The 24,355-nt window shown below is 41.3% G+C and overlaps 1 protein-coding gene across 2 annotated transcripts in view; it reads right to left on the bottom strand.

The window, feature by feature from the left end:
• Positions 1-24,355, bottom strand: part of CLDN10 (claudin 10) — a 145,268-nt gene that overhangs the window by 13,275 nt on the left and 107,638 nt on the right. Inside the window, exons 1-3 of one of the 2 annotated variants that reach the window (XM_509702.8) lie at positions 12,019-12,328; positions 4,678-4,839; positions 4,508-4,589 (exon numbers count right to left, since the gene is read on the bottom strand). In XM_509702.8, the coding sequence (XP_509702.1) occupies positions 4,508-4,589; positions 4,678-4,839; positions 12,019-12,238 (464 nt within the window). In that variant the 5' untranslated portion in view covers positions 12,239-12,328. Of the gene's footprint in view, positions 1-4,507; positions 4,590-4,677; positions 4,840-12,018; positions 12,329-24,355 lie in introns of those variants that run through there. The other variant, XM_009427137.4, reaches the window with a different exon arrangement.

Here is a 24,355-nt window from a genome sequence, read left to right as displayed (position 1 = left end):
AAACAAAAGGGAAAAATAGAGAAATAGCAAAACACGATGAAATTCTTTACAGATTGCAGTTCTGTCAAATGATTGTAGCTCGGAAGAAAAATCTTCCCAGATATGTGGTGGGAAAGGAAGGACTTTTAGAGGAACTAGCCACTGAACATAAAGTGCAATACTGCCTGCCATGTGCCTGCTGCAATCTTTACTCCAAGTCCATGCTAGAAGCCACTCATTTTTTCCTCATCAACAAAGCTCCTGTTGAGTTCCTTGCATATAGCAGGAATGTATAGGGAACTTGGTTCATGAGCTTAGTTGTGTTTTCCTAACTTGGGCAACCAAGATGTGCCTTATATAGAGTTGTCCTGGAAATCTACAAAGAAGATCCAATTAACACGGCATACAAATCTGAAGGAAAAACAAGAGCAGCAGCAAAGCAAGAACAACAAAACCATGCTCTGAGGTCTAAACTCTTTTCCTCAGGGGTTGGGTATTGGAGAGCAAGTATTTGCTCACCAGAAATTTAAACTAGAACATGTGACAAGTCACTGTCTCTCACTGCGCTTCCTAAGGGCCCAAACACACATGCTCCTGCAGGGAGAGATGGTATTTAGTGGCAGCTAGTTTTTGTAAGATTAATATAAGATAATAATGGGAAGAAGAGAGCTTTCTTGCTCCATCCTCTGGGAGGCTCCCTCTATCCACTGAGACAACAATTTTCTCTGCTAATTCTGAAAGGACTAGGTCTACACATAAGAATTTCACTTCTAGGTACTGTGCTAGGGAAAGAAGATACAGTTGTATAGACGTTTTCTGACCTCAAGGAACTTAATTCTCATGCCAGCTGATTAAGACACCAAAGACGTAGAACATTCCTATAGTGGCATCCTCCACATCCCAGCCTACCTAGGACTGGCCCTGCCACAAGCTTTGATTCTACAACGTATTCCTCTCTAAGTTCATGTACAAACAAAACCAGAAGCATCAATTATCAAATTCCAGCAAATGCTAGCCACAGAAGTGCTATCCCTAGAATAAGCCAAAATAAAATATTGCTTTAAAGATGACATTTGAGAGCTAGGAAATCAGTTCATTTTGTGCTGATAGCCAATTTATAGCTTATTCATCTTCCCAGTTTTTATCCCGTCTACTAGAAGGTGTTGATAAATGGAAACCAAATGAAGTCATATTAGTTAATTTATTAGTTTTTATACAAGTGTGTTTTGTTTAAATGAGGTCTGAGTTCTTGTGGGTGTCATGTCATTTTTATGCCCCTTTTCTATCATTGTGGGAAATTAGAATCTGATGGTATCTACAATTCTCAGGCCTTGATAATTCCTTGATCCAACTGGATTTTGTTGAAATCATGGAGAACCTTTCTTTGTGAAAGGCACTGCAGGGAAAACAGAGATGAAGGAAAGTCCTAATCTCAAGAAGTCAACTCGTTCTCAATATCAGGTTTTTTATAGTCTATATTCTCTATAGACCTTGATGCAAAGGGCCTGTTATTTGTAAATATTACCAATGGATAAGCACTGCTGTTTTTCATGACCCCTGGTTCTTGTGCTTTTAATTACATTAGGTAAATTGGTGAATTGCAGGTGTTATATTTTTAAGCCACCGCAGAAAAGAGCTAATAAAGGCATCTATAAAGATAAGCCACATCTTACATATTATACAGAATTAAAAAGCAATCTTAATAATAATTAATAGAACACAATAAGAGCTAATACAAGGTGTTTGCTCTGTGCCAATCACATCTCTCTCTCTCTCTCTCTCTCTCTCTCCTCTCTTAACTCTCACAGCAATTCTGTGAGAGGTATACTATTATTATCTTTGTTTTACAGATGAGAATACAGACAGACAGAGAGAGGGAGAGAGAGAGAGAGAGTGGGTAGGCAGAGACAGAAAGAGAAATTCCAAGAAGCTAATGAGAATGGAATACCTCAATGTAGCACCAAGAGGTTGAAAAAGAGGAAAACCTCTCATAGCACCTAATTACTGAACTGAGTTTAATCAAAATCTGAAAAGAGAATAAGAAATCCCAATGGCACTACACTGAATTAGGTGACTGAGCTATAGTAAGGACAGAAAACAGTCACGCAAAGATAGGTTTAAGTTATTGTTTGTACACAAATTAGCCTTGACCATTTGAGGAAAGAGTCCAATGATTTTTAAGATATAGACAAAGATATCCTTAATAATTGTCAGGAAAATAAAACCAGTAATATAGAAAAGATAATGCAGAAGAGTGAGCAATGTGTTTAATAAAATAAACCATGAGAAATACAGGTTTGCTGCATATTTATGATATCAAACCCTAAAATAAAAATATATCATTTAAATACAATATGTCTTTTAAATATCATTAAAATATTTCTAAGCTTCAGAAATACAGCCTTGGTTTTTATTTCAATGTTTCCTGCCATGTACATCTGTGCAAATCTCATTTGAAAGATAAGTAGGAGAAAATTAATAAATCAGGACATGTTTTTGTATTATAGGCAGGGGATAAAAAAGTTATATTGAGGTCTAAAACCCATTTAATAAAATTTGTTTTTCTTTCCCATTTAATAAAATTTATGAATAAAAACTATTTTTAAATGTATAGAAAAGGCTGGGCATGGTGGCTCATGCCTGTAATCCCAGTGCTTTGGGAGGCTGAGGGAGGAGGATCATTGAAGATCAGGAGCTGGAGACAACCCTGGGCAACATAGCAAGACCTGTCTCCATTAAAAAATGTAAAAATTATCCGGGGCCGGGCGCAATGGCTCACACCTGTAATCCCAGCACTTCGGGAGGCTGAGGCGGGTGGATCACCTGAGGTCAGGAGTTCGAGACCAGCCTGGCCAAAATGGTGAAGCCCTGTCCCTACTAAAAATACAAAAAAATTAGCTGGGCATGGTGGTGCGTGCCTGTAATCCCAGCTACTAAGGAGGCTGAGGCAAGAGAATCACTTGACCCCGGGAGATGGAGGTTGCAGTGAGTCAAGATCGCACCACTGCACTCCAGCTTGGGCAACAAGAGCGAAAACTCCATCTCAAAAAAAAAAAAAAATTATCTGGTTGTGGTGGCACATATATGTCCCAGCTACTCGGGGGGCTGAGGTGGGAGGATCACTTGAGTGCAGAAGCGCAAGGCTGCAGTCAACTAAGATCACACCACCACACTCCAGCCTGAGTGACAGAAAGAGGCCCTAACTCTTAAAAAAAAAAAAAAAAAAAAAGGACGAAAGAAACCTCTTGATGAACAGTACATGTAGCATATTGTCACAAAAATTACAAAACAGTGGAATATTAGAAATCATGCTTTTAAGAGCCAGTGTTCTGAAGTTCAACTGCCTGGTTTGAATCCCAGTTCAATCAGCCTACTAGTTTGGTCCAAGTTCCCTTGAACACATCACTTGGCCTCTTTCCTCAATTTAAAAAAAGAGTACCAAGAGGACCTACTTTATAAGGTTGTTGTAAGAATAAAATAAAATAACACAATAAAATAATATTTGCAGTGCTCTGCTTGGCTCCTGGTGGGGACTCAACATGCGCTAGCTATTATTTTCATTTTATTTCATGATATAAGCATTTACTGTTTATGCATAAGGTACACTTAAGCCAGAACTAGAAAATCAATTTCCTGAAGATTCCTAAAACCACCAGAAAAAAAGTAAAGCCCAGCTGACCAGCTATTTCAGTAATATACTTCTTAAAAATTCTATAAAATTTGACCTGAAGTCTAAAATAAAATTACCAGCCTCATTGATAGCAATACACACACACGTACGTGAGGCTTCCTAAAGAGGGATGTAGATACATTCTTAGGTAAGACAAAATATTTAATATATTAATTCTGATTTGGTATCCCTGGGGTTTTCCCAATCCAAAGAAATAAGCCTAGGGAAAGTATAAAAAGCAACAGCCCATAGTTTAAAAACAACACCAACAAGCAAACTGATCTGTTAATTCCAAAGCATTCATCTGCAAGACTGACCAGCCACATTTGGGTAAAGGTGCCGTGCTCCTACAGCATTTTTCAAAAACCTTGCATCGTATACAGTTTCTTTATAAAGGTTTATTAGGAGGAGCTTGTTAAGACAGTAGTTAATACAGCAAATTTAAAAGACCCAGAAACTAGCATCTGGCAAATATCATTTTGAGTGGGCAACAATCAAAGCAAGGTTTTAATTTTCTATTCGCACACCGCATCATTCTTTCCTCCCCATCTGACACCTTTCACGTTTCCTCTACTTGACCTCAGTTTCATGATGTACAGCAGACGATGAAGTTTATAGTTCTAAATTTGATGCCTTGAACTGTTTCGAGACAAGACACTGCAACACTAGCAAACTAATTAAATGCATATTTTGCGTATGTGGCATATGACACATTTAATCTTGAATGATGTCATCAGTTACCATTTATCAGTATGTCTTACTTTCAAAAGTCATATAGGAAATTCATGTCTCTTGGTTGAGAATATTAATTTATATACACTTCCTGTGAGCTGGAAACAGACTGAGAAGAGTACTTACTTTTGCTCAACAAAGAGAGGATCAAAGAATTCCGTTGTGATTTTGTTTGCATATAGGGAACAGCCGGTCATTGAGCACAGCCCTAACAAATATTAGAGGGAAAGCACTATGGTTAGTGTGATTTCATTAACATCATCAAGTACCTTGTTTGGAAGAAAGTTACTATTTACCTGACAGTATGAATACAATCCCAGCCAAACAAGCAATTTTAGCTTTGGCTTTATCGGAGCCTCCGACTTTGGTACACTTCATTCCAAAGAGTGCAAATATGGAACCAAAGAAGCCCAGGCTGACAGCAGCGATCATAAGTCCTCTACATGCCTGGATATAACCTGCAATTAGAGTAGGTGATTTACGTTACATAAAGCATGTGGCTGTCCAGGGAGAAATCCTCATTTTACGTTGTCATTCTGGATGTTTGTTTTCCAAAAAGATAACTGGGATGGTGAAAACATGTGGCAAGACAAGCAAGAAAGGAAAGCAAGTTAATCTACAGGGAGTGCCTATTCTAGGTCACACACTGTGAAGTGCGGTTTATGGGGAATCCTCAGGATAGATCTGAGTGTTATTTCCATATTCACCAGTGAGGAAACTGAGGCACACAAAGGTTATGTGACTTACCAGAGGTGAGTTAGAAAGTGGCAGACATGGATTCCATCCCAAATCAGACTACGAATTCCTTATAGTGAAATTCCACAGTGAAAGGTGCCTTTCACTGTGAAAAAACATCATCTGCCACCATCACAACTCTGTAGCTCCTCCGCTCATTGGACTTTAAAAGGGTGTTTTAATGGTTTTGACATTATCAAATGATAAGATTTATAACTGGGTGGCAGAAAGAGCTCCAAAGGGTCAAACCTTCCAATATTAGTGGACGCTTATTAATAGGAGACTAACTGGAATATCATCATGAACCATGGGGGGTCTAAGGGAATATTTTAGTGAAGTACTATTGTTTTCAGGGCGTATATAATAAAACTGGGTTTTAAAAAGCACTATTTTGTAGAAGAGTAATTTATAGTGATTAAGTCAACTGTTCTCCTATAAATGAATGCCTTTAAAGTACCCTAACGAGTATGTTCTGTCAGTTCATTTGTTCATCCTTCCTGTGCTATTCATGTTCTTAGTCATGTATTTTTATTTGCACAGCCAGGGTACACGGTAAACTTCAGTGTGGCTTTTGTCCAGGTTTTTACATTAACAGGGTTTAAACTAATAAGCTTTTACCACATAAGCCATTTTCATTTCAGCCTGAAACAATGCCATATTTCGATCTAAAATAGTGATAGTAGCACATACCGGGTGTAAGTAAGTATCTGCTAAGCAAATGAACATATATACCTACATCAGGTTTACGTTTGGAATTAAACTTTTTAACTGGAAAAAACCTCTTATGTGCCAATATATGATAAGTAACTTATTATTGGTGTTCAAGCAGAGCCATGATAAATAATAATTCCGAGACCATGATAATCATGAATTTAGGGAGTACATACTAGTGGCCTCCAGTTCAGTTTCTTTTTTTCTTTTCTTTTTTAAAGACAGGATCTCACTTTTGCCACCGAGGCTGGAGGGAAGTGGCATAATCATAGCTCACTGCAGCCTCAAATTCCTGGGTTCAAGAGATCCTCCTGCCTTAGCCTTCTGAGTAGCTGAAACCATAGGCGCTTGCCACCACCTATGGCTAATTTTTAAATTTTTATAGAGACAGTGTCTTGCTGTAATGCCCAGATTAGTCTCGAATTCCTGGCCTCAAGCGATCCTCTTGCCTTGGCCTCCCAAAATCCTGGGCTTAAAGGCATGAGCCACTGCACCTGGCCCCAGTCTGTGTTTCTTTGGAAAAGAATGAAATTGAAGTTTTAATCCTATTCCTTGGACCCATTTTTGAAGAGCAAACAGGAGCTGCTCTACTTAATTGTAAACACTTTAGACTCCCACAAATGCAGACTGCAAGGACAGTGACCTTCCATTGTGTAGTGTGAACTATTTCCATACAAAAAACAATTTCACTAACACCGTGGCTATCAAAAACAGCAAAACAAACTTATTTTTAGCAAAACAGGATAATGAAGGCTTCTTTCATAGCAATCATTGTGCTGCAGGGCTATCTGGGTCTCCACTGCCAAATGCTGAACCAGCTGTATTTTAAACTTCAGTCCTCGAGCTCCCCAGCCAGAGCCCAGACAGCAGGTAGAGGCAAGACAGAGAGGGGAAGCCTGTCAGTCCCTTGCAAGTTTGAAGAGAGCCTGTGAGGATAACCCAAACTGGTTCATCACTTGCCACCAGGGCTACTCGGACAGTGTGGTTTCACTCTTTTTGTGAAATTCATTTTAATCTATGGTTTTGAGGTTTTATAGCTGACTCTGACTGCAGTCATTAAATAAACAAAAAAATGGGGGACTCATCCATTTATATACACTCCCAGAAAACATTAGCATGTACCCTAATTTGCATTGCCTTTAGTTACTTCCATGCTTTGTTAACAGAAAGTGCAAGTTGTCGGGAATTTACCAAAGGTTAAATTCTACAATCTGGTCATTTAGAACGCGGAATGCATTTCCCAGATGATAAACAGTGGGTAGAATCCCAGGCCAACCCGTTCGATTCTTAATACAACAGGGAAAATAACAGCAGTCTTTGAACTTTATGTAATCACCACTGATAACATTTTTCCCGAGTTTCTCACTCTGAGATGCCCCGTCCCAGCCCTGGTATTGGCAGCAGGACCCACTTTGGTCTCTTGACACAAGCATGAGAGGAGAAGTGGGCAGGGCAGATTCTGATCTGGTCAGGTCCTTCTTTTGTGCCAACCAGAACCCGGATTTGGAAAATGAGGTACCTTTCTCCAGCATGAACAGCAGCCATAACTTGTTAATTTTGCGCATGCACAAAGAAGGCAATTTACAAGGACGATCATTGGCCAGATTTTCTGAAATGGAGAGCAAAGAGCAGGGGATAAACTCCCCTGCCAGCCATAAATGTAATGGAGTTGCTCGTAAGCCTGAGATTTGTAAATTCTCAGTGTTCTAAGGCTACCAGTCCTTACAACACCCACAGATTGGAGCCAAGATGATTCCAACAAACCCTTTCAGAGTTCATCTTTTGCAAAGCAGACCTCTACAGCCTTGCTTTCTAACAGTTCCTGAGGGCAAAACTTACAAGTACCACCACCAGGAGAAGTGTTAGTAAAAACCTAGTCAAGGAGGCCATTATTTTTGACAGGTCTAATTTACTGACACTGTTAATAGCTAATTAACACATTAAGGTGCTGAGGCATGAACATATTTATTTAGAAGTTCTCTGAAGTATAATTTATAGTTAGTTCTCCTGGGAGAAATGGCAAGCATTCCCACTAGCAAAAATAGATGGCATACACTAAAAACAAGCTGGCTGAAAATCATTCTCAGCTGAAGTTCAAGTGGTACTTTGAAAGGAGTATGGGTTAACAATAAACAGAAATCACAAGCTCATTCAACTGTGAAATTTTCAAATAGTAAAATACAGCGACTTTAAATTAATGAACTCTGTTGGAGGAAAGCTTCAAGGTGTTCCTTAAAAGTTAAGTGTTTTCCAAATTAAGTGTACTTTATTTTCAATTGCAAATCAGCAAAAAACGAAAACATCCACTTGGTGGAGACAATTCGCTAATAGCACCTGTGCTAGTTGATGGATTTAGGGGGGAAAAAAGAATGCGCTTTTCTTTTCCTGGTAGCTTTGTGTACTTCTGCAAATCCTTTGAGAGAACAGTGGTATGGGGAGGGCAGGAACTCTGAGTTTCACCTCTGGTGCTTCTATTTACCCAAGGTATGTACTTGGTTATAGGACCTAATCTCTTTGAGGCTCAGTTCTCTCATCTGTAAAACAGGGATGGCAGCACCTCCTTCACAGGATGAATAATATGGATGTCTGCTGAGCAGTAAGAAAGTCATCAAAGCATCCCGTCATATTATAATACTACAATGGATTCTAAGCAGAAATTAGAGCTGGGTTCTTAATATGGCATAACGTTAAATCTACACATATAGCTTTGCTAGGCCTCATTTTTCTTATAAGGAAAACAAGTGGCAATGATACCCCTAGGGGAGGGGAATCAGAGATTTCTTCATATAAGAAATTTAGGGCTGGGCGCATGGCTCATGCCTGTAATCCCAGCACTTTGAGAGGCAGAGGCGGGCAGATCACTTGAGGTCAGGAGTTCAAGACCAGCCTGGCCAACATGGTGAAACCCTGTCTCTACTAAAAATACAAAAATCAGCCGGGTGTGGCAGTGGGTGCCTGTAATCCCAGCTACTCAGGAGGCTGAGGCAGGAGAATTGCTTGAACCCGGGAGGTGGAAGTTTCAGTGAGCAGAGATCATGCCATGGCACTCTGTCCTGGGGGACAGAGTGAAACTTTGTCTCAAAAAAAAAAAAAAAAGAAAAGAAAAGAAATTCAGAATAATGACCTCATCGTTTGACTCCAAGAGTTCTTCTACCTAACACAAGATAGGCAAGAGTCACGAGCCTTCTCTCTCCCTTCCTGGATTCTCTTCCCAATCTAGAGCTCATGCCTGGGTTTAAGGGGAGGGCTGTTCCACTCAGGCCACCATGGCCACTTTCTCCAAAGGCAATGTCAGGACCAGCACCCACCAGATGCGGCTGCCCTGGGAATGCAAGGTCGAGAGGACAAACAGAGGGCCCCTACCGTGGAAGCTTCCACTTGCAGGTGGGGGAATCAACTCCCCTCCACAGGAAAACACAGTTGCATGATTTAACCCTCCAAAATGTTATTCTGAGAGATACAGAAAAGTAAGTTTGTTTTGCGGTAGGAAATGCCATCTTAAGCCACAGAAGGAAAGTCATCAAAAAACAGGCTGATAAATATGATTCTATTACAAATTTCAAAGTCCTGTATGAGAAAAGACATCATAAATTTAAAAGACAAACAATGGTGTGAGATTGCAACCTACATAACAAATCAAGGACTGACAAATCATCGAAACCACGAAGAAACAACAGAACCATGGGCCTAAGATATGGATGCCAATTCACAAAAGAGAAAAAAAAATGGTCAGTGAGTTTTGACCATTTTTATAACCAGTGATTTTGACCACGGCAATAAGGGAAATGCCAACTAAAATGATAAGATGGCTGGGCGCAGTGGCGCACACCTGTAATCCCGGCACTTTGGGAGGCCGAGGAGGGTGGATGACCTGAGGTGTTAGGCTGTTCGCAACCAGCCTAACATGGTGAAACCCTGTCTCTACTAAATACAAAAAAAATTAGCTGGGCATGGTGGCACACGCCTGTAATCCCAGCTACTTGGGAGGCTGAGACAGGAGAATCACTTGTACCTGGGAGGCGGAGGTTGCAGTTGGCTGAGATTGTGCCACTGCACTCCAGCCTAGGCAACAAGAGCAAAACTCCGTCTCAAAAAAAAAAACAAAAAACAAAAAAAAACTGGATTAACACAGAGTGGTGAGAATGTGGAGAAGCAGGTATTCTCATACACTGTCAGTGGAAAGTAATTTGACAGTATGAACTGAATATTAAAATGCACGTGTATTCTACTGCTCTTACAATACCATTTCTCAGTGGAATGGAGTCTACAGAAATACACACACATACAAAGAGGTGAATATAAGATTTTCAGTAAAGCACCACCAACAAAGAAAAGCTGGAAAAGGTTCAATGTCCACAATGGATCCATGGTTAACTAAGCCATTTTATGCAGTCTAATGAATATACCATGCAGCAGTTACACAGAGTCAAGTCACTTCTATTAAGTACTGACTTGGAAAAATATATTGATTTTAAAGTGTTGTACAACAGTAGGTAGTGTCATGCCATTTATGTTTTTAAAAGTCATTTTTCAGTCACATGAGCACACAGGAAGGCCATTTTGCAAGCTGGATGGCATAAAAATGTCACTCCTCTCTGTTCTCCTCCCAGCTGACCAGGACAACTATTCCTACTTCCTCTTCACTCCCGGCCCAATCTGCCCCCAAGCAGGTATGGTACCACCTCCACTCTCACTGCAGACATGTAGGAGAAAACTTTATTATTCTGCACTTAATAATATTCATAGAGCATTCATTTCCTTCTCTCCCTTGTCCCCCAACTGTCCTACAGAAGGAAGCGTACCTATCTGGCACACTATCTCAGAGAACAATAGAGTTACAACAGAAGAGTGTTCAGAGGACAGTAACACATTGCTGACTATAAATCACAGGAACAAGAGAATGCCTGTTCATCTACCTGGATGCGTGCTCTACAAACCACAGGAAATTCAGCGGTAATGCTGGGGAATAAACACTGTTCCGGCTGCTTATTTTACCGAACAGGACACGGACCCGGGCGCCACCCTTCTAAAACTAGATGCGTATTCCTTATACGGAGGTTCCATCAAATACCACGTTGAGCAACAGTTTGCTCTTCGTGGCAAACCCCATCTTAGAGGAATCAACTATTTTCTTTCATTTACCCAGCTATGTAAACAAAACCTGCAAGTGCGGTAATAAAAGAAAAAGAAACACCTCAAATCTAGAAATACGTAATGTAAATAACTCCTCTTAAGTTTCTGCCAGGATTCGTTTGCTGTAAAATCCTGGAAGCAACGAGCCTAGAACTTGAGCAATCAATGGGACCGGGCTGACATCGGCTGTTGTCTTGAAACTCAACAGAGCCAGAGTTCTGTGTGAATATCCACCAGCTGCTACCAGCATAAGGCCTGGCTAACCGGAGCAACGCAGGTGAACATCCACAAAGGAACAACCCAGGACAGCAGCAGGCACCGGGGGCTCGGATGCAGAACTGGTCAGCTCCCGGCGCCACGCTCTCACGGCCCAAGATTCCCTACCCTCTGCGGACTCATCGCGGCACCGCAAGGGCTATTATTTTCCTAAAACTCGGAGGAAGTGTTTGTAGTGTTGCCTAGGCAGACAAGTTTGTAGAAGCTCTTTAAAGGGAAACAATAACAACAACAAATTCTGCAATATGTTTTCCCGCTTCCAACCTCTCAACCCCCACCCCCGCCTACTTTTAAAAGAACCAACGAAATGGCTCAAGGGAGGTCAGGACAAACGGATTTGGCTTGCAGTGACACCATTTTTATCAGAACCCAGCCTTCGGGGAACGTAGGGGAGGTGGAGGACACAAGCCCCTGCAGCATGAACTCTGGGGTCCCAGCGGTCCCCAAGATATGGGGGGTGGGGGAGGGCAGCCGCTTCCTCGACTCTCAGGACCGCAAAGCTTCCCCATTGCCCGACGCCTGGGAGTCACCAACCCGGGCCTGTCTGCGTGTCCCCCCTCCCAGGGTCCCAGGCTCGAACAGGCGCCCCGCGAGACAGCCATCAGGAGAGGGCGGGCACCAGGAACGTCCCCGGCTCCCTAAGGCCCTGTGGGGAGAGACGGGTCGGGCCTCAGAGGAGTCCAGTCTAGGGGTCCCGCTGGGGGTATTGGGGGCAAGAGGGCGCCTAGCGGGCTGGCCATCAAGGAAGGAGGGCTGAGGGCGGGGGCCGCGGGGATGCAGACCGTCCAGCGCCAGCATGGAGGGGAAGTCCTTGCAGTTGGAGACGCCCGTGGAGTCGGTAACGCACGCCTTCCACAGGTTGGCCCAATAGGTGGCGGTTGTGATGACCGTGCCGTCGATGGTAGACACCTTCCAGTAGTCGGTGGGCAGCGTGGAGGACACCAGTACCCAGCCTGAGATGGAGACCATGAAGGCGATGATCTCCGAAGCCGTGCTAGCCATGCCGCCGGCTGCAGCCGCGCTCGCTCTCCGGCTCCCACTCTGCGCCGCGACCCCCGCACTCCCAACCCCGCGGCTCCGCCTCCCGCCTCCGCCTCCGCCTCCGCCCACCGTCCCCGCCCACCACCCCGCCCAGCGGACCCGGCGCCAGGGGGCGCACGCGACCCCTCACACCCATGCCCTGGCCCTTGAGGGGGCTCAGAGGGCTCGCAGTCGCCCCCCGGGTTCTCCATCTGCAGCTGGCCCGCGCCCGCGTGCGGGAGGAAGGCCGGCCTGCCCTCCCCTGAGCCAAAGGGCCGCGGAGAAGGGCTCGCTTGTTGGAGCGGCTCAGGTTCAGACTGGCAACCGGGTGTGGACAGCCTGCTGCGCCCCCACCTCACCACCCCGACCCAGCCCTACCCAAGGCAAATAGCTTGGCTTCCTGACTACCTTGTAGAAGCAGAGCAGGAAAAGCCTTTTGCATGCCCTGAAAGGACACGGTTTGGTAACTCAGCCCTCGGTTTGCTGAACTCTAAAGGTTTGCGTGCCACGCTTGTTTGCGTGACTCTGTTTGACTTGTCAAGGAGGGATCATTGCAGATTCTGGGCTGGAAACCGGCCTTGCCCTCAAAACTCTGCAGTTCTTTTTGGCCTGGTGGTATGCGGAAAGTCATGGCAAAATGGTGCGTGGCACAGGCCTAAAGTCAAGATAGCAGCAGATGGGGCATCCTGACGATCTTGATCTTGCTGGTGTACTCATACTAATGCACTACGCAGAGGGCATTTGTTCAACACATTTTCCCTGTAGGTCCCTTCCAGCTTCCAGATCTAGAGGCTATTCTATGAAAGGATGCTGTTATCCCAGTCAGAACTGCTATCTTGTCTTTTTTTTTTTTTTTTAAACCACCTCCATCTCTCACGCCTAATTGAAATATAAACTCATTCATTCCTTCATCCCTTCATTGCTGTCTCAAGGTAAACATAAAGATCAGGGTGTACTTCTGGCTCCTGAGGCCACAAATCTGGGCATAAATGAGAGAACAAGGACACGGGTTATTATTTGTCCACTTAAAGGTTCTTGCAGTTCTTGTTATGAGCTTCCAGGGTTCACTTGTTGCCAAAAGTAAGGAAAGGTCTAAAACCTATCAATCAGTCTGCTGTAATAAATCTCGTGCTAACCCTCTGCGTCACTATCTGTAGGTAGAAACACTCTGGTTCAATGTGAAGAATTTCTTAATTTCCCTTTGTCACTTTTTTTTTTTAACCAAATGGGTGCCCAGTGAAATTAGAGGCGACAAGGTGACAGGAGAAGAGAGGAAGCTGGACATAGAATCATCAAAACTTAGATTGGAAGAATCACTGTAGACCAGCAGGACACGCTCCACGCTCAAAACAATTATCCTGTCTATTTCTAGAGATAATGTTTAACCCATGCTCCACCCTTCAGGACCGGCAGTTCAGTGCATGGCAACGTATCTATTCTGTTTTTCTTCATGTTGTTTTGACAGCCCTTTTAAAAAGCTTTTCTTCCTATTGAGCCCCAAATCTGTCTCTCTTCAATGTCTACCCAAATGTTGTAATCTGTGCTCTGAGAACACGAAGTAAGTCCTACTCTTGCAGCCGTGCAGCGGCTGGCAGGTAGTGGGCTTCTCTGTGCTTAACGGTCCCATGGCTTTCGTGAATGGGTACAAGGGTGACAATGCAGACATGGTTACCCTACTGTTCTGCTCTGAACCCCAGCTTGTCCTGATGTATCATGTTAGGTTCACTGGTAAACTAAACTTAAAAACTGAGTTTAAGAAGTATCTCCCTGGCTGGGCGCAGTGGCTCACGCCTGTAATCCCAGCACTTTGGGAGGCCGAGGCGGGCGGATCATGAAGTCAGGAGATCGAGACTATCCTGGCTAACACGGTGAAATCCCGTCTCTACTAAAAATACAAAAAAAAAAAAAAAAAAAAAAAAGAAGTATCTTCCTAACCTCTTCCTTCTCATCCTCCTTGCTATGCAAATCAGTCACCTTTGAGCAATGACTACAAAGCATCCTCTATACTTTTGTATGGCTTGCCTTTTTAAAGTGATTTATCATCTGTTTTTTTGCCCTCCAGCATATTTCCACTATTATTTCTATGCCATATTCCTTCCTGAATAATCTGCCTATTTCTGATCCAATTACTATTTGAAAAACACAAAACCCATTAACCATAACATTTCTTACTGATTTTTCTAAAATTACAAATTACACAAATTTAATACTTTATTTCCTGGCCTTGTTTGATAGTCCCTTTGTTTACCGTGGCTTGCCTATGGTAGGTACTCACTAAATTGACTATTTCTTTGTTTTTACTAGACAAAACCCTGACTTACTTTTGCCACAAAACAAGTGTAGTGCTGTGACCTTTAAGACTCAAGCACTTCCTAATTTATCACCTAGTTGGCTATAAAGTCCACTGTTTGGATCCAAAGGCACATTGTTTGTTTTAAAGAAAGAACTTTGAAGAATGGTTTGGTGTTTTAAACCAGTCTGCAAAGTTTATTTAACACATAATGTAGCTCTACCTATTATACTTCAAAAATCCATAAGCCCAGATTACTGTTGCAACATAGCATCCGGAAGAAACAAATTCTGAATTCCTGCTTGGAACACTCTTCTCTCTGCTGCATCGCCACACCAGTGAAGCCAGAATCTCTGGGGGTGGCCTTGGTAGCAGTATTTCCAAAACTTCTAATGTGTACTCAGGCTGAGAACCACAGCTCTGACCAGTTGAGCTCTGTGTTATTTATTAAATTAATTAAACAGTTAATTTAGCATAACGGATGGTGGTATGCATCACAGGAAGAAAGAATATTAATCTCATTGTTGAATACTTTGAAAAAAGAAATATTCTATTAGTGTAGAGATTGCAACACACAATTTCAACTTAAAAGGGATGGGAAACACCACAAACAATCCATAAATTAAAACTTAAATGGCAGCACTATTAGTTCCTTTGCCAGCTAAAACAGACTAGGGTCGTCATGCCTGTGGACTTGGTTAATTTTCCTTTCTCCTTTCTATGAGGTTGGACAACCCTAAACTCTTTTCTTTATCTTCCCTAGGATGTACTACACAGTTACTGTGGAAAGCTGTATGTTGGAGGCCATGAGTGCCTGACCAAAGAATGAAAAATGTTAACTTTCTTTAATACCTAGATAATATTATGTAATGAATCAAACATTTTTATTTTAGAATGTCTTATATCTTATGCTTCTCAAGCTAGTTTTGTCAGGAGAATTCTAAAGATATTATGGAGTAGCATATAATCTAAAAAAAGAATGTCCAGAAAATAAAAATGGACCAAATAGAGATTTTTGAAAAGAAGTAATGGATAAATGTCTTGTTTTGCTTTAAGATTATACAGTTCCCAAATAACCTTTGCAGTTAATCTGCAAGCCGATTTACAGAGTACTTTCGACTGATAAATGCTTCCTTATTTTCTTTAGGATTCAGTTCACTGAAATTTCATAAGAGACTATTCTTAATTTAAATATAAAAGTGAATACATCAAAAAAGGTTGCCTCCTCTAAATTATTCAAAGTAACATCTTAGTTAACAATAGTTTAGTCTTTACAAAAAGCTATAGATCTTTTCCAATATGAAAACTACTAACTGATCTATAAATTTGACCCGAAGACATACAATGCCCTGAAACATATTCTGAGCCTTTCTACTTTTGAGGTCTAAGTCACTGGAATTAGCACTGAAAATTATTTCTTTGGCTTATTATGGTTATTAAAGAGAAATAGAGGATCCCCCCACCCTGGGGTTGTTCAATAGGAGTGAAAACCAGTTTAGCCAACTAAACAGGAGATTTGCAGAAATTCCTTACTTGAGATTCAGTACACCTACCAAGCAACACAGGTGTGCCTTTCAATAGCTCAAGGATTTTCTAAGCATCAAATTTGGTTTCAGTATACATTAGCTCCTTCCTAGATTCCAGTGAGGTGGCGTGCTGCTAATCAGGTGGGAAGAAACTGAATTCCTGATGATACGGTATTAACTAAAAAAAACAACTGCCCGGGAGCCAAGTATTGTTACATCACATTAAAGAAGACATTAATGCCGGTACCAAGATATTAAAAGAGCATATCTGTGTTCTTTTTCCTTCCATTTTCCCTAACATTTCATTTATCTTAATGCTTATGCAAATCCAATGATATTTGTAATCTACTTAGCATGAAAGCTACAGAGTGATAGGAATAGTTACAGAATGAACAGTTATTCTCACCATTGCATCACCATTCATATATAAATATATATCTATAATTTTTTTTGCAAATTATAACTATAAAAACAGTTGCCTTATTCTGTCATTTGGCAACCTGTGAAGTTGTACTCCATCAGAATGTTTCTATGGGCCTATTACAAGTCAGTGCCATATACCTTGTGGATTTGTTTTTCATGCATTCATTTGAAACACACTCATTCCCAATTCTAAATTATCTTAGTAGACTCCTCTTGAGCCCCTGAAGGGGAGGGGTAAGGTTTGGGCCCCAGCAGGAATACCCTTCGAGCCTGGAATGACTCTCACTCTGTGATGCTAGAACATTCCAGCGCTTGTAGACTGGTTGGGTACATTTTGTTTGTCTATAAGCACTTGATGAATATCAGTTTAGCCTCCCACCCAGGTCGGGGCAGTATGTTAATTTATATGTTTTGGGCAAGTGATTTTATGTCTCTGAGCTACAGCTCCCTCATTTGTAAAACAGAGGAGTTATTCTGGATATCTTCCGAGACCACTTTCAACTCCAAAAACCCCTGAGTCTAGGATTCCTAATGAACTCAGTCATTCACAGATAACATCAAGGAGAGGAGAGAAGAAGTTTTCCTTTGCTGTCTTTGCTGTTTTATTCCCACTCACTTTCTGCCTCCCTCCTTTGTTAAATTTAAAGGTGGCGTCTGTATAGATGTGTATGTGAGAGGCAGTGCATGGAGAAAATCTAAAATCTCTACATGTAGACTTATTGTCACTTATTCCTTCTGTTTAGGAGAAACTTGATAAGGCATGGTACTTTCATTCACTTAAGAGTCAGGGAGATATAGCGGACAGAGGGTAGATGATGTAATCAGAAAGATGTGAGATAAAATTCTACCTCTGAATGACCTTGGACAGGTCACCTAATCTCACTCAGCATCACTTCTTCAAGTATAACGTGGGACTAAATGACAGCTTCTTTCAAAGGCGTTGTGAAGATTAGAGACAATGTATATGAAGGACAGGAATGTAGTGGATGCTTAGTAAATAATGAATATTATTCAGTTCATTCATGCCTCTCATTTCCTTGTGTCTCTTTAAAGAGATAAAATTACATTTTTTCATAAAAGTGGTATTAATCGGTTAGGCTAACAGCAGTAAGTGAATAAGGCTGAAGTGTATTGCAAATCTCAAAGTAGGAAAGCAGAAAGTGTGGAGTCAAATGCCAACATGGAAGGGGCTGGTGCCCAGAGTGAGGGCAGAGGGAGGGAAACCAGGAAGTCAGAGCAGAGGATAGTCCAGGGGAGCAAAAGTGGTGGGGGGTGAGGGGCTTGCAAAGGAAAGTGAGAAATAAAACTGGAGGACAGTTAAATTTAAAAGGGTGAACAGCTGGGTGCTTGTAATCTCTCTCAGCCCCTCCAGAGGCTGAGGCAGCGAGATCACTTGAGCCTAGGAGTTCCAGACCAGCCTGAGTAACACAGGGAGAGTCCCCATCTCTTAAAAAAAAAAAAAAAGGTAGCCAGCCGCCTGTAGTCCCAGCTCTTTGGGAGCATGAGCTAGGAGTTCAAGACCAGCCTGCCTGTCTCTAAAAAAGTAAAAATAAATGAAAGAAGTGACCAATGACAAGGCAGAGAGAGTAATGGGAACAGAAATTGCAAAGAGAAAAGCAAGGGGCAAGAAATAAAGATAAAGAAGAGAAGTGGGAAATCAAGGGGAGACAGCACTGGGACGAGAAGCTGAGCAGAGGACACTGAGGACAGGGTGAATGATTTCCATAGCCCTCAGTTTTCTCAATGACTAAGTGTAAGGAGTGGGAAGCAATACAGTCTAGTGTCTGTTACCAAATGCAGATACTTGCTCCTCTCCCTAGTCCTCACAATACAGCAGGTGCAAAGTTTATTCCAAACTACTCAGAAGTCCCAAGTTACCATGTGGCTCACATTGTGGGGAAAATCAGAGGAAGTTTAAAATGAATTATTTCAGGGTTAAAAATGCATGTTCTTACAAAAACATACCTATAAGCTAGTGCTTCATTTTGAGAGTTTTTTTTTCTTCAAAATGTAGGCATTCTCTTATTTCTATCTAATAAACACTGATCTTGGTACCTTTTAACAATTCCATGCAATAGATACTATTTAATAAAACTCCATGCAATGGGGTACTATTTTCATTCCCATTGTACAGAAGAGGAAACTGAACCACAGAGAGATTAAGTCACTTGCTCTGAAAGGTGGTGGAGGTGAGGTTTCAATGTGCCAGCTCAGTTCTAGAGTCTCCACTCCTTGTGAGAAGTTGCCTCCCACCAAGACAACTCTTTGTGTACAGAGTACAGTCAATATCTACAGCATGTGAACGAACATGCACAAAATGCATTAAGACAGTTCTGAATAACTTGATTTAACTTTATTTTCAGGAAAATTGCTTTTATAATCAGAATTATTTGAACAGGGTACCTAGTTTCCTTACTTCATTTCTGTATATGTCTAGATCTTGCAGTAAGTGAATTGAAGTTCAATAATATGCTGTTTAATGGTATCCTGAGCAAGGCTCATTCACTGTGTTAGTTTGGGTCTGGAATATTTTTCTTTGAGTCCACACACACAGTAAGAAGACTTCATTAGAGAATTCTTAAATCTGTCTTCTGCGTGCTTTGAGCTCTGGCCCGTGCTCTCAGCCAAACGGAGCTGGCCCAGTGACTTGAATGGGAACGTTCTGCCAGTGAGCGCCCACCCTTCTTCCCTGCCATCCTGAGTTGGGGACGTTCTGCAGTGAGTATCATTTACTGTGCTGTGGACGCTCCTTCTCATGTTTATTTCATTTTCTGGTGAAAATATTTAAAAACCAATGGTTTTTAAATAGCCATAAAAAATATTGTTATTTTAAAGGACATCAAACTAAGGTATATATTTTTATTTCTAGAATGCTGAAGTTAGAAAGGACCTTAAAAAAGTTACCTAATTCAATTTTTCAAATGAGGAAACTGGGACCCAAAAGTGACTTCTTTTTTTCTTTTATTTTTTGAGACGGAGTTTTGCTCTTGTTGCCCGGCCTGGAGTGCAAAAGCACGATCTTGGCTCACCGCAACCTCCACCTCCCGGGTTCAAGCGATTCTCCTGCCTCCCAAGTAGCTGGGATAACAGGCATGTGCCACCATGCCTGGGTAATTTTGTATTTTTAGTGGAGACAGGGTTTCTCCATGTTGGTCAGGCTGGTTTCGAACTCTTTAACTCAGGTGATCTGCCTGCCTCGGCCTCCCAAAGTGCTGGGATTACAGGTGTGAGCCACCGTGCCTGGACTCAAAAGTGACTTCTTAATGCACATTAGGTCATAAAGTATATGTTGAAGTATTATATCAATTGGAATAACATTTTGCATGTTATCAATATTTTTCAAAAATGTATAAATCTGAAAAATTATCTGAGTTTGATGCTGAAGAAAAATCTGAATTAGAAGCAAGATTTGAATAATATTTAAAAGTTGAGCCAGGCACAGTGGCTCACACCTGCAACCCTAGCTCTTTGGGAGGCTGAGGCAGGTGGATCACCTGAGGTCAGGAGTTTGAGACCAGCTTGGCCAACACGGTGAAACCTTGTTTTCACTAAAAATACAAAAAACTAGCTGGGTGTGGTGGCACACACCTGTAATCCCAGCTACTCGGGAGGCTGAGGCAGGAGAATTGCTTGAACCGGGGAGATGGAGGTTGCAGTGAGCTGAGATCGCACCACTGCACTCCAGCTTGGGCAGAAGAGCGAGAGTCCATCTAAAAAAAAAAAAAAGTTGAAAACTACCCTATTTCATCTAGGTTCTCCTCAAAGATATATTTATGCTCCCCAATAAAATATTTACAAGTGTATTACTAGGAGGCTTCGTGATTCAGGTTCATGCAGGCATCTCTATACATGACTTCTGAATAGTAACATAAAAAGAAAGGAAATCACAGTGGAATTGTATGCTGATAATATGGCCGACTGATAACAGACACACCTCTCTTTGTGGTTCAAAGCAATAGCTGTTTCTATGATTTAGGGTTTGTAAAGAATGAATAAAAAGATCTAAAGAACAAAGTTGATGTCATGTTTTGCCTGTATTATCATAACTGCCACACCTCTAGGATTACTGGCATAAAGCTTTCTGACAAACAAACATGCCCTATGTCAGCTGCCTCCCACCGTACAATTCATCCATATATGTAATCCTATAGAGTTAAGCCATGTTTTATTTCCAATCAAAACACCATGTGAAAGATTATATTGTAATTTTTTGACATGCTAAATAAAGCAGCCAATGAAATTTGGTTAAGCAACCTGAATGATACTCTGTTTATTCTTGACTTTCTAGAGTTCATATACTGTAGAGGAGAAAAGCAAATAATAAAATTTTATTATTTCATATTAATTTCCAGATGTGATTGAGAGGATCCAACAAATTAAATAATAGATATTATAGAACTGGGTATACTATAGGCATTTGCTAAATGTTGTTGAATTTAATTTTATTAGTCAAAAAAGGATATATGATTAAGATTGGTAGAATGTTAAGCATGAACTCTCAAAAACAGACTGTAAATGTCTAATTTGTATTTGCTCTTTTGAGTATAATCTTCTTACATGAAGAAGGAATGTCATATCCTTTCAAATTAAAATCTTATGAATATAAGGCTTTGTCAGTTTATATTTTAAACAATTAAATTAATCCTCAAATAATTGCTTTTTTGTCTTTTACAATCGATTGCATATATGTATATAAATGTTTATCACTAAACAATTTTTCTACAGATAGTTTGGAATCACACAATATTAATATGAAAGGAATAGAAAAATATATGAACTAATAGAAAATATGAGCTAATAGAAAAACATGCTGCATTTTCCTAAATATGAATTTTAGAAATGAAATTTATGAATTTTCCCAATTCATAAACAAACTAATAGAAAAAATAAACTAATAGAAAAACATACTGCATTTTCCTAAATTCATAAACTTTATGAATCTGGGACATTTTATGAATTTTGGAAAATGCAGTATTTTTTTCTTTTAGTTTGTTTTGCTACCTGGAATAGGTATATGGTAACTTCACTCACAGATTAGACTCACCAGTTTCTTATACTCTTTTTCCTAACAGCCAATTACTTCTGACTTTCAAGACTCTTGTATTTCACTGGCTTAGGGAAAATCAAGCTAAGCCCTAAGTGGTATGTACCTCCACACTTCCACCTATTTTAAATGGCACCATTCTTTGTTACTTAGCACCTGAAAAGCTCTGGCTGACTCTCAGTCTCAGGGCAGAAGACTTCTCAAAAGGGTGGATTTTATTTATTTATTTTTTGAAACAGAGTCTCGCTCTGTCGCCCAGGCTGAAGTGCAAGGGTGCGATTTTGACTCACCGTAACCTCTGCCTCCCAGGTTCAAGCAATTCTCATGCCTCAACCTCCCGAGTAGCTGGGGTTACAGGCATGTGACACTATGCTTGGCTAAATTTTATATTTTTAGTAGAGACAGGGTTTCAACACATTGGCCAGGCTGGTCTCAAACTCCTGACCTCAGGTGATCCACCTGCCTTGGCCTCCCAAAGTGCTGGGATTACAGGCATGAGCCATCATGCCCAGCCTAAAGGGTGGATTTTACATCTCCATATATACTGGTGTTTGCTTTACCTCTCACTGGACAAATGTGAGTGTGAGTTTTTACCATTATTTTTTTGCTATGGTCATAACTATGTCTTTATTATTGTTATTATTATTCTTATTATTTTAGACAGAGTCTAGCTCTGTTGCCCAGGCTGGAATGCAGTGGCACCATCTTGGCTCACTGCAACTTCTGCCTCCTGGGTTCAAGAGATTCTCCTGCCTCAGCCCCCCGAGTAGCTGCAACTACAGGCGTGCGCCACCATGCCCAGCTAATTTTTGTATTTTTAGTACAGATGGGGTTTCACCATGTTGGCCAGGCTGGTCTTGAACTCCTGACCTCAAGTGATTCACCCGCTTTGGCATCTATGTTCATAACTATGATTATGACCTTTAACTCTCATTTTAAAATTATTTAGTGAATGTAGCATACATATTTCCAGTGCAGTATTTTATTTCTGGCCAAACTGGGCCAAAGATGAACCATACTTGTGGATATACTTCAAAATCATGTTGAATTTCAAAGTACATACATTCATACTCTACATCAAATAATTCCATGTACATGAAATAATGGTGTTTAAATGCTGTCACATCCTCCACCTGCCCTAACTCCTGTGGTTGCTGATAAGGTTTGGATCTGTCTGCACCACATCTCATGTAGAATTGTAATTCCCAGTATTGGAGGTAGGGCCTGCTGGGAGGTGACTGGATCATGGGGGTAGATTTCTCACGAATGGTTTAGCACCATCCCCTTGGGGCTGTTCCTGTGATAGTGAATGAGTTCTCGTGAGATCTGGTCATTTAAAAGTGTGTAGCACTTCCCACCTCACTCTCTTGCTCTGGCCATGTGACCATGTGACATGCAAGCTTCCACTTCATCTTCCGCAATGATTGTGAGTTTCCTGAGGCCTCCCCAGAAGCCAAGTAGATGCCAGCATCATGTTCCTGTACAACCTGCAAAACCTAGCAATTAAACCTCTTCTCTTTATAAATTACCCAGTCTCAGATATTTATAGCTATGTGAGAATGGACTAACATAGTTGTGAGGTAACAAACATAGAATACATTTTTACATATGAAAAATATAAGGTCAGTTCAGCCTTGGGAGTGTTATTGTTTGTTCTTAATCATTAAACTTGGGTGCAATGTATGGAAATAGCACTGGACTGGCATTTAAATGACCTGCCATCTATTCTAGCTGTCACTACCTTGCTGTTCATTTACATTTGATTGGGCCCATTTTTCCCGTCTAAAAAGTGAGTGTGGAAAAAAAGTGAGTGTGTCAAAACGAGTCTCAAAAGCTCTGCCTAGCTCTAGTGATAGAGGAAGTAATAAAAAATGCAATGGGAGAATATTGTCTCCTCCTCCCCTTCAGACAGTGCAAACAAAGGAAAAACAAGAAGGAACAGGGGAAACAAAGAAAAAAACTAGAAAGAGAGGGAGGCTCAGACGCAGGGTGTGATGGGGTCATTGTACACATATGCAGCTAGCAAGAGAGGGAACCATGGAGAAATCTCTTTCTCACTACTCCAGAGATTTGCCCTTTAGTTTTCAAAGTTGGCTTAAGTTTTGCCCATACTTGCCTCAGCTGCCCCAGTTTCTCCTAATTATGCTCACTTGCGTATAGTTGCCTCTTAATTAGAAGCAAAGAACAGTAACCTGCAGCCTGGTCATTCTGAATTCCTCCCTGCCTCCAACAAGTGTTAGAAAGGAAAGGCAGACGAGTTCCGTTTATTTTCTGCACAAGGCCTGATTTCCTTTACAACTATTCTCAGGCATCGGTGCCTATGTTTGCTTTCATGGTTGGAATTAAGCATTTGTAGAAGGTCCCTCGGCAGGTTAATGACAGAGCCAGATTTAGCATGCACAGCTGCTGAATTCTCAGTGTGGGCCCTGGGCCACTGGGCCACGTGGCCATTCCACCCAGTGTTCCAAGTCACATACTTGTCAACTGCAAGCCACTTCCTAAGCCAGTAGTTGTGAACAAGCTTTATTAAACATGACACGTCCACAAGAGCAGAACACCCAAACCTCAAAACTTGAAAAATACTACTTATCTCTTCTAGTTCAAGCAAAAAGTGTCACATAGTAGTAAACTGGTATCGTCAGTGTCAGTGGAAAAAAGCAATGTCTCTCCCCAACCCCCCAAAAAACTTCACTCCCTATATCAATTACTCAAGCTATTAAGTTAGACTAACAGGCTTGATCATATTTTACAGGTGACAAAAGTAGCCAACGTTAAGAATTAACATCACTTCTCATTTCCCAGTCCGAGCCACTAAC

This window comes from Pan troglodytes, chromosome 14 (assembly GCF_028858775.2).
Source record: "Pan troglodytes isolate AG18354 chromosome 14, NHGRI_mPanTro3-v2.0_pri, whole genome shotgun sequence".
NCBI lineage: Eukaryota > Metazoa > Chordata > Mammalia > Primates > Hominidae > Pan > Pan troglodytes.
The sequence above is the reverse complement of the archived record's forward strand: the minus strand, read 5'-3'. Positions and strand labels throughout refer to the sequence as shown.